Source organism: Pseudochaenichthys georgianus, chromosome 1, assembly GCF_902827115.2.
Source record: "Pseudochaenichthys georgianus chromosome 1, fPseGeo1.2, whole genome shotgun sequence".
NCBI classification, from domain to species: Eukaryota; Metazoa; Chordata; class Actinopteri; order Perciformes; family Channichthyidae; genus Pseudochaenichthys; species Pseudochaenichthys georgianus.
The window spans coordinates 7,111,822-7,124,223 of record NC_047503.1 but is presented as its reverse complement, the minus strand read 5'-3'; the positions used below and the strand labels follow the sequence as shown (position 1 = coordinate 7,124,223).

Below are 12,402 nucleotides of genomic sequence, written 5' to 3'. Positions count from 1 at the left end.
TGTGGGGTCTGTGTGTCTGTGTGGGTGTGTTGTGTGGTCTGTGTGCGTGTTTTGTGGGTGTGTGTGGGGTCTGAAATTGTTTTATGTTTTAAATCATGTATATTACTTTTTTCTCAGGTACCTGGCAACCGGTGACTCATACAGGACAATAGCATTCAGCTATAGGGTTGGTCATATAACAGTGGCTGTCATCGTCAGGGAGGTTGCGGGTGCCATCTGGACCGCGCTGGTTGAGGAGACCATGCCGGTACCACAGGCGGAGGACTGGAGAGCCATCGCTGCTGAGTTTCAGGAGCGCTGGAACTTTCCAAATTGCGTTGGTGCCATTGATGGGAAGCACGTGGTGATCCAGGCTCCGGCAAATTCTGGGTCCCTGTACTTCAATTATAAGTCCAGCCACTCCTTGGTACTGCTGGCTGTCGTGGATGCCCAGTACCTCTTCAGGGTAGTGGATGTCGGAGGATTTGGAAGGAGCAGCGACAGTGGCAGCCTGAGGAATTCCGCTTTTGGAGAGAGCCTCAGAGATGGCAGTCTGCAGCTACCACCTGACACCGTCATCCCAGGAGCAGAGCGGCTCGGCCTTCTCTCCCATGTCTTCGTTGGAGATGAGGCTTTTCCGCTGCTGGACAACCTGCTGCGTCCATTCCCTGGACGCCAGATCACACGCGAGAGGAGGATGTACAATTACCGCCTCAGCCCGGGCCAGGTTGGTGGTTGAATGTGCGTTTGGCATCCTCTCATCTCGGTGGAGAATGTTTCCGGCGTGTCATCACCACCAGCCCAGAGGTAGACAGAGTTTGTGTGGAAGGCCACCTGTGTGCTGCACAACTTCCTCGCAGGAAGACGATAGGAAGGAAATCACGCACACCTGTCGAGGAGTCCATGGATGAAGCTCCAGATACTCCAACCCTGTGTGATGCACCGAGGATGGGCTCCAACAACGCCACAGCCAGATCGCTCCAACTGCGGGAGAACTTCTGCTCCTATTTCAATGAGGAGGGTGCAGTGCCATGGCAGCATAATGTGGTGTAGGGTCACCACTCACCACGGCTCTTTAAGAGCCTCCAAACCAAAAAGCTCTTTTTAAGAGCTACCCATATTGTCTTTAAAAAGCAATATTCCAAATGAAGCCATTTCAAAATAAACATTCCTTATAAACATGTTTCTTGAATTGATATTATGATATTGCTAACAACTTTTCCTTCAGCCCTGTTTTTACTGATAAACCACTCGTGATTTCAATAGGTTTTCAAATGGACAATTGTACAGAAGACGGCACATTATAATAATAATAAGAAATGATATTTATATAGCGCTTTTCAAGGGACCCTTGGTCGTTATATATCGACATACATGAAGCTTCTGGTATGTTGCAACTGACAAACCACATGAACAAGTGAAGACACAGTACAGTCATAACATACTTTTTAAATAACTTTTATTTGTGTAAGTGTGTGATGATTGGATAAGTGTAAAAAAGTGTGGTGTAGTATGTGTGTGAATTGCAAAAATCAGTTATTTTCCATCTCCTGCTCTGCCTCAAAAATGTACGTGTATATTTGAAATCGGACTCTTGTCCTCTTTGCAATAGACAGCCTTCGCATGGCAGGTAAGAGGCTCCTGAAAAATAACTCATCCTCATCCTCCACCACTACTGGTGGGGGTGGTGGAGGATGAGGTTGAGGTGGTGGCACAAACAGAGGACTGATGGCTGACATCAAGCCTTTCTCGAAGGAAGACATCTCCCTTCCCCTTCTCCTCTTTCCCCGGTCCCGGTCCTCAACAATCACCTCTTCCTGTCCTGTCTCCCTTGCCTCGGCTTGTTGACTGTCGGCCGGCTGGCTGACACTTGGCAGGCTTTCTGGCTGGCTTTCTGCCTCTGGCACCAGGTTGGATGGAGGCAGGGTTTGCCGGGGGACATTGCTGGACGTCTCACGGTCAATGATAAATGGGGTTAAAAACCCCATCACTGCCGTGAAACGCCAGGGCTTATATCCCCCGGACGACCCTGCACCGCTTCTCTTTGCCTCTTTCTCCTTGGCTTTCTCCTTCCTGAATCTGTCCCTCAGTGACTTCCATTTTGTCCTGCATACTTCCTCTAATGAAATGAAATAATAATGTTAATTACTTGAAGAATTTACTAAATTGTTCCTCCATTAATGAAAACCAAATCCCTTTATCACTGTTAATTGCATAAAAGGTTTTACATGTCACACTTTATATTATGAACATGTATACATTAATGTCTATGGTGCTATTTTATGCAACATTCATGCTACATCCATGCTGGCTAAATATACTGTCTATGCTTGCTAGCTGTCCATTCAAACGAAGTACACTGGATATAAACTCCCCAAACAGGCGAAAACCTACCAGTTTCCCCCACTGTCTCTGCCACCTCCCTCCATGCCTGGCTCCTCCGGTTTGTATCCCTGTAGGTAAAGAGGTACTGGTCATAGAGTACCGGGTGATTCCCTACCGCCACGATAATTTTGTCTTCCATTTTTGGACATGGGAAATTACTGCGGTCTGGCTCTCCCAACATACAAGCGGTTTGATTGGCTAGCTCTTGCACTGTCAGATTTACATACGAGGGATTTGATTGGCTGACGCCTCCGTCGAGGCGGCAAAAGTAGAACATTGCTCTACTTTTGCAGTGAGCACCTCGAGAGAAGATACGCTTTACTACCAGAATGCAGTTCGGCGAATCGTGACGTCACCCCATTCAAAGTGAATGGGTAGAAGCGTTGAAGCGGCAACGCACACCGCCGTGTGTAGGGGCCGTTAGGAGCAAGGGCTCTGTGCGCTCTTTCGAGTTTAATTTCCGTATCTCCCGGTACCTTTAGCTTCGTGTGTAAGAGTGCGGACATCATGTCGTCCTTCTCAGCTCCCTCTCTTATTCCGTACATCCTGATATTATTGCGCCGAAGTCGGTCATCGCATTTTCCTCGCATTTTGCTACTAAACTAGCCTCTCTCCTGAGTAAGTAGCCGACAGACGTATGCTTCTGTCTTCCGTGGCGCTCACTCTATTCTCTGCCGTTGTTATTCTTTCATCCAGTTGCACTATTTGCTGTTTTATCTCAGTCATGGACGATTCCAGTCTGTTAAGTGACAGCTTAGTGTCCTTAAAGGACTCACTGTTTTCTTGTCTGAGTTTTCTCAACTCCGCTAGCATCTCTGATTCACCACCTGTTGGTTCGCTGCTCATGCTACGCATGCGTATGCTGTCCGTTAGCATTAGCTGCTTTTGGCTAGCTTTAATTTCCTCCTGTTTTCCTGTTTTAGCGTTCTTCTTGGTTTCTCTCTTGCCCTGGTTCATTGAGTTGGGGATAATATCATTCAGTCTAGTGTTCATTTGTCGGATATCTCTTGGGTTTTGGCTAATTTAATCACGGGTCTGACGGAGCTGGGAAATCAAGCGTCTGCTCTTGGCATTACGTAACCGGAAGTCCAAAATCACCTTTTTTAACAAACTACACATACACATACAAATACAAACATTTATCAAACAGTTAAATTAACTTAACAGTTTTGAATTGGACATTTACACGAGTTCAACATATTCTGGAGCGAGGGTTAAACTAAAGACTGAATTGTGTTCCGTTACAAAATGAATCCCAGAAAACTCTTTGGATTGACTATACTTACTAAAGTTCTGTTTAATGCAGATTTAAGAACTTGTTTTCAAAATGTTTAAAGTTTAAGAAGACTGATCAGTGTTTATTTGTTACAGTGTCGGCACCTGCAAAGAAGCAGTGTGTGACAGCACTTTACTCCTCAGAGGCAGAGAGGCAGACTGTGGGGGGGGATGCTACATCTAATAAATAAATCAAAATAACACAAAAAGCACTTTTAATGTGATAACTTACACATCACCACAGAGACAAAAACATAGCTTCTTTAAGAAATCATTGAAGCAGTGATGATGTTCATGACAGGTTTAGTTAGGGGAAGCTAATGAACTGTGTGGAAATTGATGTGAGATATTGTACCGAAGAAGGGTGTTACATTTGAAATGGCAGAAAGTCTTGTTGCAATTTCCAGATATTAAAAGAGGTCCCTTTGAATTTCTCTGGTAATTATCAATAGTAGCAGTTAAGTGAATACTGTTCAAACAATACCTGTGTTTTATAGTGATTTCTCTGTTTTATCCTTTCATAAATGTGAGGACTAAAATGGCGATAGACAAAGGGCTGTTAAGAGTAAACTGGGTTTTATTGCTATGTGGGGGAGGTGAAGGTATGCAGGACATGGTGCTTGGTGGGGGAGAATATATTCTGTTTAGGATCTCAAGCAGGCCATGTTTCAGAGAAGTCTATATATCTTGAATAAGTATATGTGTGGGTTTATACATTCCTGTGTGTTAATAGTTGAAGGAACAAAAGGTACATTTTTCCTCTCAAATATAGAGAGGTTTTTTATAGATTCCTGAAACAATGTTCCCTTTTTCTTAAAAGTAGATCAGCACAATAGTTGTTTTCTTTGACTGTTTACCTGTTTATCAAAAGAGTGTTTTAAGCTATTTGTGAAGAAGGAAGATGCAGAATTAATGGTGATTTCTGTTTTGAGTGTAAAGATTATCCCTGAGAATGTTTTTCTGGGTTAAACCATCGATAGGCTTTGCAAATTGGGAGGGACATTTCCCCTGATTTTTAATGAGGTGCATCCTGCAGGCCTTCCCAACACCTGTGGCTTTCAAAGCTGCCCGCGCTAATTCCCTGTGAGACAGCGTGTTGGTATCTCCCAAATGAAACTCCACCCCTTTGTTGGTTTTGGGACGTGCAACTGGTTGCTTCGTCCTCTCTTCACGCGCGGCCCGGACCGGGAGGTCGGGGCAGCCTGTGAACAAGGCCAGGAGTAGGCATACTCCTGACATTACTCATATGATATGGCTTTGTATGGTAATGTATTATATGGTATTGCATTATTACCGTTTATGATTAAAACAGATTTTTGTTTAACCCTCGTCCTGGTTGTTTTGAGTGTTTCTTCTTTTAAAGCAAGCTCATTAGGAACGGCGCGGAGAAAAGTAGTCCCAAACTCCTTCAACTGGCAGCTGAGTGAATAAGTAACTCACTATTAATCGTTACTGTGAGTCCTCCACTCCTCAGATATTGTGTCGCTTTATTATGTGAATGTTTTGTATACTATGTATCTTGAATTTTAATATAATTTAAAGGGATAGTGGAAATCCGCGAATTTTGGGTTTAACTTGTGTTAAATAAGCATAATAAAAGTTTTTTTTAATTTCATGCGCCTAGTTTCATTTTATTTTCAATTTTACTGCTCCCAACCACGCCCTCTCAATGAAACGAAATACTTCGGTAATCGTCGGGAATCTTCGGGTGATGACGAAAACAAAGGACAATGGCGGACATTCGAAAGAATTTTCATGTGAATAGCCGACCTTTATTATGGTGAATAGATGTGTTTTGTATGGCTGTAGTGCGACAGCAAATGCAGAGAATGGCGTTTCGACGCATGCGGGGTGAGTGGGTGAAATTTGTTCAGATAACACGGGCAAACTTCACGGAGCCGAAGCTGACGAGTACTTAGGCAGTCGTGTGCTCCCGTCATTTTACTGACGATTGTTTCGAGATTCCTCTGTCTCTAGCTCAAATTGAAAGTGGAATACAAAAGAAGTGAGTATTTTATTATGTTTTCTGACTGATTTAATGCATCATTAGCCTGTACCATTGTGTACAACGCCATTTATTGCCTGTCGATTAGGCGGCCGGAGGCCTCGTCATCCGATAATCCGGTAAACAGTGTCGAATGTGTACACTCATTTCATTTCATTTCAAACCTTTATTTATACAGATAAAATCCCATTGAGATCATTGATCTCTTTTCCAAGGGAGACCTGCTCAAGTAGTTATACATGAAACATAAAAACATAAATAGAACAACAAAAGGACATCATACAGCATCATTTACAAAATTATCCACATAAACAGGTACCAATAGCTTCCGATTGAGTAGCATCCAACTGAGCTTTAAAAACATTTAGTGGCACCAGATTGTTCAGTTTCCATTTAATTTGCAGACTATTCCAAGACAGAGGAGCTGCGCATCTAAAAGCTGTCTTCCCTAAGACAGTCCTAGCAGTTGGCACATTTAATAAAACCACAGCATTCGATCTCAGGCAGTAGCCACTTTTTAGCCACAATTCTCCGTGAGATCAGGGAGCAGATATAAGATGGAAGTTTCCCTAACATGGCTTTGTATATAAAAATGTACCAGTGACTGAGCCTCCGTACAGTTAGTGAAAGCAAACCAGCCCTTGCATACAGGGTACAGTGATGGGTTAATGCTTTACAGTTTGTCACAAATCTCAGTGCACTGTGATACGCAGCATCTAACTTGACCAGGCAATTGGCAGGTGCATTCATATAGACCAGATCCCCATAGTCCAGCACAGGTAAAAAGGTCACAGTGACTAGCCTTTTCCTGGCCTCAAGCAAGAAACAGGACTTGTTTCTGAAAAAGAACCCTAGCCTAACCCTCAGTTTTTTTAGCAGGTTATTGACATGAAGTTTAAAAGAGAGACAATCATCAAGCCAGATACCAAGGTATTTGTAACAGGCAACAACTTCAAGTTGTATTCCTTGCGTAGTTACAATATCTAAAACAGGCTCTGGTGTCTTTTTTGCTCCACATTTAAAAGAAGCTTTAATTCAGAGAACTGAGTCTGAATAGTGTTAAAAACAGCCTGTAATTTAACAACAGCCTCCTTAATGGTGGGACCTGCACAATACATCACAGTATCATCCGCATAAAAATGTAAAGTAGCTTCATCCACATTATCACCTACGCTGTTAATATATATGGAGAATAAAAGTGGTCCTAAAACAGAACCTTGTGGTACACCATTAGAAATGTTTTACCACTCAGAAGACAGTCCATCAAAATTAACACATTGATACCTTTCAGAGAGGTAGTTCACAAACCACCCCACTGCAAGGCTGGATATGCCAATACTGAGTAGCCTCTGCTTTAAGATGCGATGATCAACGGTGTCAAACGCTTTGGAAAGGTCAATAAACAGAGCTGCACAACTCTGCTTATTATCTAAGATACTAGTAATGTCATTCACCACTTTCATTGTGGCAGTGATGGTGCTGTGTTTCTTTCTGAAGCCTGACTGATGATTAGACAGGATGTCATTTGTACATAAAAACTCCTTTACCTGTTCACTCACTAGTTGTTCAAGAACCTTAGCCAGAACTGACAATTTAGAGATTGGCCTATAGTTATTTAAAATAGTTGCCTCCCCTCCTTTCAGTAAAGGCAAGACATAAGCAGACTTCCATACTTTTGGAATTGTATTTGTGCTGAGGGAGAGGTTAAAAAGAGAAGTAAGAGGTGGAGCAATAAAATCTGCAGCTATCTTTAAAAAGAAAAGTTCTAAGTTGTCCGGGCCAGCCGGTTTCCTAGGATCTAGCTTAGATAAGGCTTCATGAACAACATTGACAGTAAAAGGAGTAAAACTGAAAGGGTTTTCCAGACCACGTTGTTCAGAGTCACAGACTGTAGTGTTCACAGAAGCAGAGTTAGTCACAGAATCAAACATAGAACCGCAGGACACAAAATGCTCATTAAAGCAATTTAGCATAGTGGCCCTGTTCGATATAGAGCCAGTCTGTGGTAAGGCACGGAGGTAGCTCATTACGGATCTCACCGGTTGATATCGATTTTATTGCTTTCCAAAATTTCCTAGGATTATTTAGGTTTTCTGTGGTAACTGACAAATACTACTTCGACTTTGCACTTTTGACATTTGAAGTGAAGCTATTCCTTAGCTGCCTAAAACGCAGCCACTCTATCTCTGAGCCTGATTTCCTAGCCTTTGCCCAGGCCTTGTTTCTCTCATGAAGGAGACTACCCCTGGGTTATTTTAGGGGGGACACTTCCGCCCCCTCCTCAGAAGCAATCCAGACGATCAACCGGATCCTGTGTGTAATTATTGCTGCTGCACTTTTCTCTTTTCTACAGGTCAGTACATGATGAAAATGATCGATGTTAACTTGTGTGAATTAGATATGATGTTGGAGATGTTTAGGAGAGTGTCTCAGAAAGTTTTGAGCATGTTTGACATAGTAACGGTATTTTAAAAATACTAAACTGTCGGCAACAATAGATGCCATTTTCGCGCGCTTCAGCCGCGCCTGGGTAAATGTGACCTGAGCGAAGGCTCGCAGGCAGGTTAGCTGCTGCGCACGGGTAATATGTTATGTTTACCTGAGTGAAGTCTTGCAGGCACATTGCCTTGTTTTTTGTTTATTAACATTGACAGTGTATTTTTGTGATCTCCATAATATGTTATATTTGGTAAAGATAGATATATTGATAGAAAGTATTATTTGATAGCGTTATGTGTTTATAGATAACAACCTGTCCTTCACTGCAAACATAGCTGCTACAACCCGCTGCTGCAGATACACGCTTTACAACATCAGGAGGATGCGTCCCCGGCTGACCCAGAAAGCCACGCAGGTTCTGGTCCAGACTCTCGTCATCTCACGCCTAAACTACTGCAACTCCCTCCTGGCTGGTCTACCTGCATGTGCCATCCGACCTCTGCAGCTCATCCAGAATGCAGCGGCTCGTCTGGTCTTCAACCTTCCTAAATTCTCCCACACCACGCCGCTCCTCCGCTCCCTTCACTGGCTTCCGGTAACTGCTAGAATCCACTTCAAGACACTGGTGCTTGCGTACCATGCTGCGAATGGATCTGGCCCTTCCTACATCCAGGACATGGTTAAACCGTACACCCCAGCACGTGCACTCCGCTCTGCATCAACCAAACGGCTCGCTGCACCCGCACTGCGAAGGGGACCCAAGTTCCCATCAGCAAAAACACGTGGGTATGCTATCCTGGCTCCAAGATGGTGGAATGAGCTCCCCATTGACATCAGGACAGCAGATAGCTTACACACCTTCCAGCGCAGACTGAAAACTCATCTCTTTCGACTCCACTTCGAGCGATAGAACTATTAACAAAGTACTTATATACTAATAAAGGACTGGCTTATCTAAAGCCAGTTGAGTAGCACTTGAAATGTTTTTGCTCTATGAAACCTGATGTACTTTATGATTCTGTTTTTTTCAAGTTTGTATTTTGTTGGTCGAACGCACTTATTGTAAGTCGCTTTGGATAAAAGCGTCAGCTAAATGCAATGTGATGTAATAATAATTTATATTGACTATGTTGAATTTCTCCTTGAGATACAGTAATTGACTGTGACAGACGGATAACTTAAATGGAGAAATGTGATGTTTGTAAAGTTCAGCTATTTGAATGTAACTGTGTACTTTGAATTTTGAATAAGAAGCAATCCAGACGATCAACCGGATCCTGTGTATAATTATTGCTGCTGCACTTTTCTGATTTCTACAGAAATCATTTATTGTTGCTGTGGTACCCAAGCTTTTGGGACCCGTAACAAAAAAATGTGTGCAGCTGAGTATCAAGAACTGTGCTTCAAATAGTGATAGGATTAATTGTAGTGCTCCACCTGTATATATGTATGTTTGTTTGTTAATTTGAGTAAAGTTCCATTGTAATTGACATAATTGTTGTTTTCTATGGTTGCCAATTGACCCACAGTCAATGGTTCATGAACAGTTCATGAACAGTTCATAGCCAGCCATTGAATTATATTCAGTGACTGGGTATGAAATGTTCATGAATGGTTCATGAAGTTGTTATGAACAGTTCTTGATATGTTCATGAACAATTCTTGATATGTTTTTGGTTGAAAACTGAATATCCCTACACACTCACTGAAAACTCCATTTCATGAATTGTTCATGAACCTGCCTAAAACCATATTCCATGAATTGTTCATGAACCATTCCAGCACAGGAGTTTCATGAGTAGTTCATGAACTGCCCTAGTGCCATTTAATGTTCATGACACTTTCATGAACAGTTCATCAACTTTGTTATGAGCTGTTTATGAGCTGTTTATGAGCTGTTCATGAATATGGTTCACTGATATTTCATGAACTTTTCATGACAAGTTCATGAACAGTTCACTATCATCTCACTGGGGTAGACAGCTCAGCAGAAAACCAAGGATTGTCTCGTCCCTTTACTCTAAATTGACACAGGGGTGCATGTCTATCAATGATCTCCATAAAACCAAGATAAAAATAAGACCATGCGGTTTCCACATCAGCACACAGATCGATTTTACCCCAATCAAAATCAATCAGATCATGCACAAAACCCTGCTCCACAAAATGTTTTATGTCTCTCTTGATGATAATGCGAGGTTTAACCTTTTGGACCTTAGTGTCCCTAATTGTGGCTACAACACAGTGATCGCTCAGATCATTTGCAAATACTCCCACAGATGAATATTTATGGGGAACATTAGTTAAAATGAGATCAATTAGGGAGGATTTATTAGGGGACTTAATATTTGGGCGAGTAGGACTGTCCACAATCTGAGTAACATTCAATGAGATACAAAGGTTTTTAAAATCCTCTGACACTGCAGTTAACCAGTCCCAGTTAAAATCTCCAAGTAGGACTATTTCCTTGTAGTCTAGTTGTGATAAAAGATTTGCTAGTGAAGACAAGGAGTCTTTGACAGCTGAGGGGGGTCTGTAACAACTCACTACCATGACCTGTTGGCCCTTTGCCACTTCTATATTTAAGGCTAAAAATTCAAATTGCTTACTGATCGATTTGGAAACTAATGTGGTTACACTGAACTTATTCTTAACATAAATTGCAACGCCACCACCTTTATTAGGCCGGTCGGTAAGATACACATTAAAACCATTTAAGGCAATGTCAGAGGCCAAAATAGACTTATTTAGCCATGTTTCAGATAAGACAATGACGTCAGCATCAGTCGATTTTGCCCAGATACGGACAAAATCTAGTTTACCTAACAGACTGCGCACATTCAAGTGGATGAAACCCAACCCAGACCTAGCTTTAAAATCAGCAGGAGTAGCGATCTGACTATTACTACTGGGCGGACCAGGGTTAGGGTGTACATTTCCTGACAGTAATAACAACAACAAAAAACCAGGCATCTTTTCTTCTTAAATGACACACATACATTGTCATCTAATTTAGAAACACCGGAAAAGTCTGCGAGAGTGTGATTAGAGCTTAAGAAGCAGTCCTGAAGAACCATCAACGCAGGAAAATAAAAAAGACAAACATATTTTGTCGAGCAGATTGACTGTGACAAGGCAACCGGTAATTGTTTGAGCAACACATCCGAACCTTTGCAGGGGATGCCCACTGCGGGTGGCAGAACAGACCTGAATCCAGTAGTCTTCTCAGAATGACTAGAGATCTTCTCATAGTCCAAAACAGTTAACAGGCACAGTAGAATCACGATATGGGCCATTTTCCCAGACCAGCACAGCATCCGGATAGGCGTGCAAGCAGGCCCGAAATGTGGAGGCGCTCCGTTCTCCTCGCGATATCCCCGGTGCAGAACCTCCTCAGTACAGCAGGATAGGCGAAGCAGGACCAGCTCCAGGCGTAGAGGCGCTCCGGTCTCTCCGCGATATCCCCGTGGTAAAACGTCCTCGGCACCGTAGAGCACGACAGGTGGAGCAGGTGGATACAGGCCTCAACTACAGCAGGTGTAAAGCAGGCCGCAGCCCGAACGCGAAGCCGCTCCGGTCTCTCCGTTACGCCCCCCCGGGGCAAAATCTCGCCAGGACAGCAGCACACGACAAGTGGAAGCAGGTCCCCGCCACAGCACAACTGGGCAGGTGGAAAAAGGGGGCCCAAGCAACAACGTGCAGCCGCTCCGTCTCTCCGCGACTTCCCGGGAAAAACCTCCCCACAACAGCACAGGTGTCAGAGATGGAGTACTCGAGTCCTGGACTCGGACTCGAGTCGGACTTGAGTGCCGATTTTCGGGACTCGTGACTTGACTCGGACTCACGCACTGATTGACGCGACTCGGACTTGGACTCGTGAATTCTCGCACAGGATGACTTGGACTCGGACTCGTGAATTCCCCCCCCCACGATGACTCGGACTCGACTCGTACATTGACGCTCCGACTTGGACTCGGACTCGAGCACATTTTCTCTGGAGTCTGATGTCCTCTATCCTGTATGGCGAGTTCACGTACTGGGCCCCGCTGTTCCAGTCTAGAGATGTCTACAGACACACCCCGCATCGTGCTGTATGCTTTCACACATTCTGCTTCCACATTGGAAAAGAGCAGCGCAAAATGCTCGTTATGTGGAAACAATATAGAAGAGAAGGCTCCGTAACACATGACTCTAAGGATCGAGTTCAGACATATAGGCTGTCTTGAACACTATCATCAGAGTAACGTGATCTAATCAATAAATAAAGATTCAGCCGATAACACGAAAGCACATGGCTACTTAACAGGCATAATGACATC

At 43.4% G+C, this 12,402-nt stretch overlaps 1 protein-coding gene across 1 annotated transcript in view; it reads left to right on the top strand.

Moving 5' to 3' along the window:
- The window catches only part of LOC139434644 (uncharacterized), a 214,817-nt gene extending 213,785 nt beyond the window's left edge, over window positions 1-1,032 (top strand). Inside the window, exons 4-6 of the mRNA XM_071204617.1 lie at window positions 118-247; window positions 353-678; window positions 840-1,032. Of these exons, the coding sequence (XP_071060718.1) occupies window positions 118-247; window positions 353-678; window positions 840-1,032 (649 nt within the window). The remainder of the gene's footprint in view (window positions 1-117; window positions 248-352; window positions 679-839) is intronic.
- The last annotated feature ends 11,370 nt before the right edge of the window (window positions 1,033-12,402 follow it).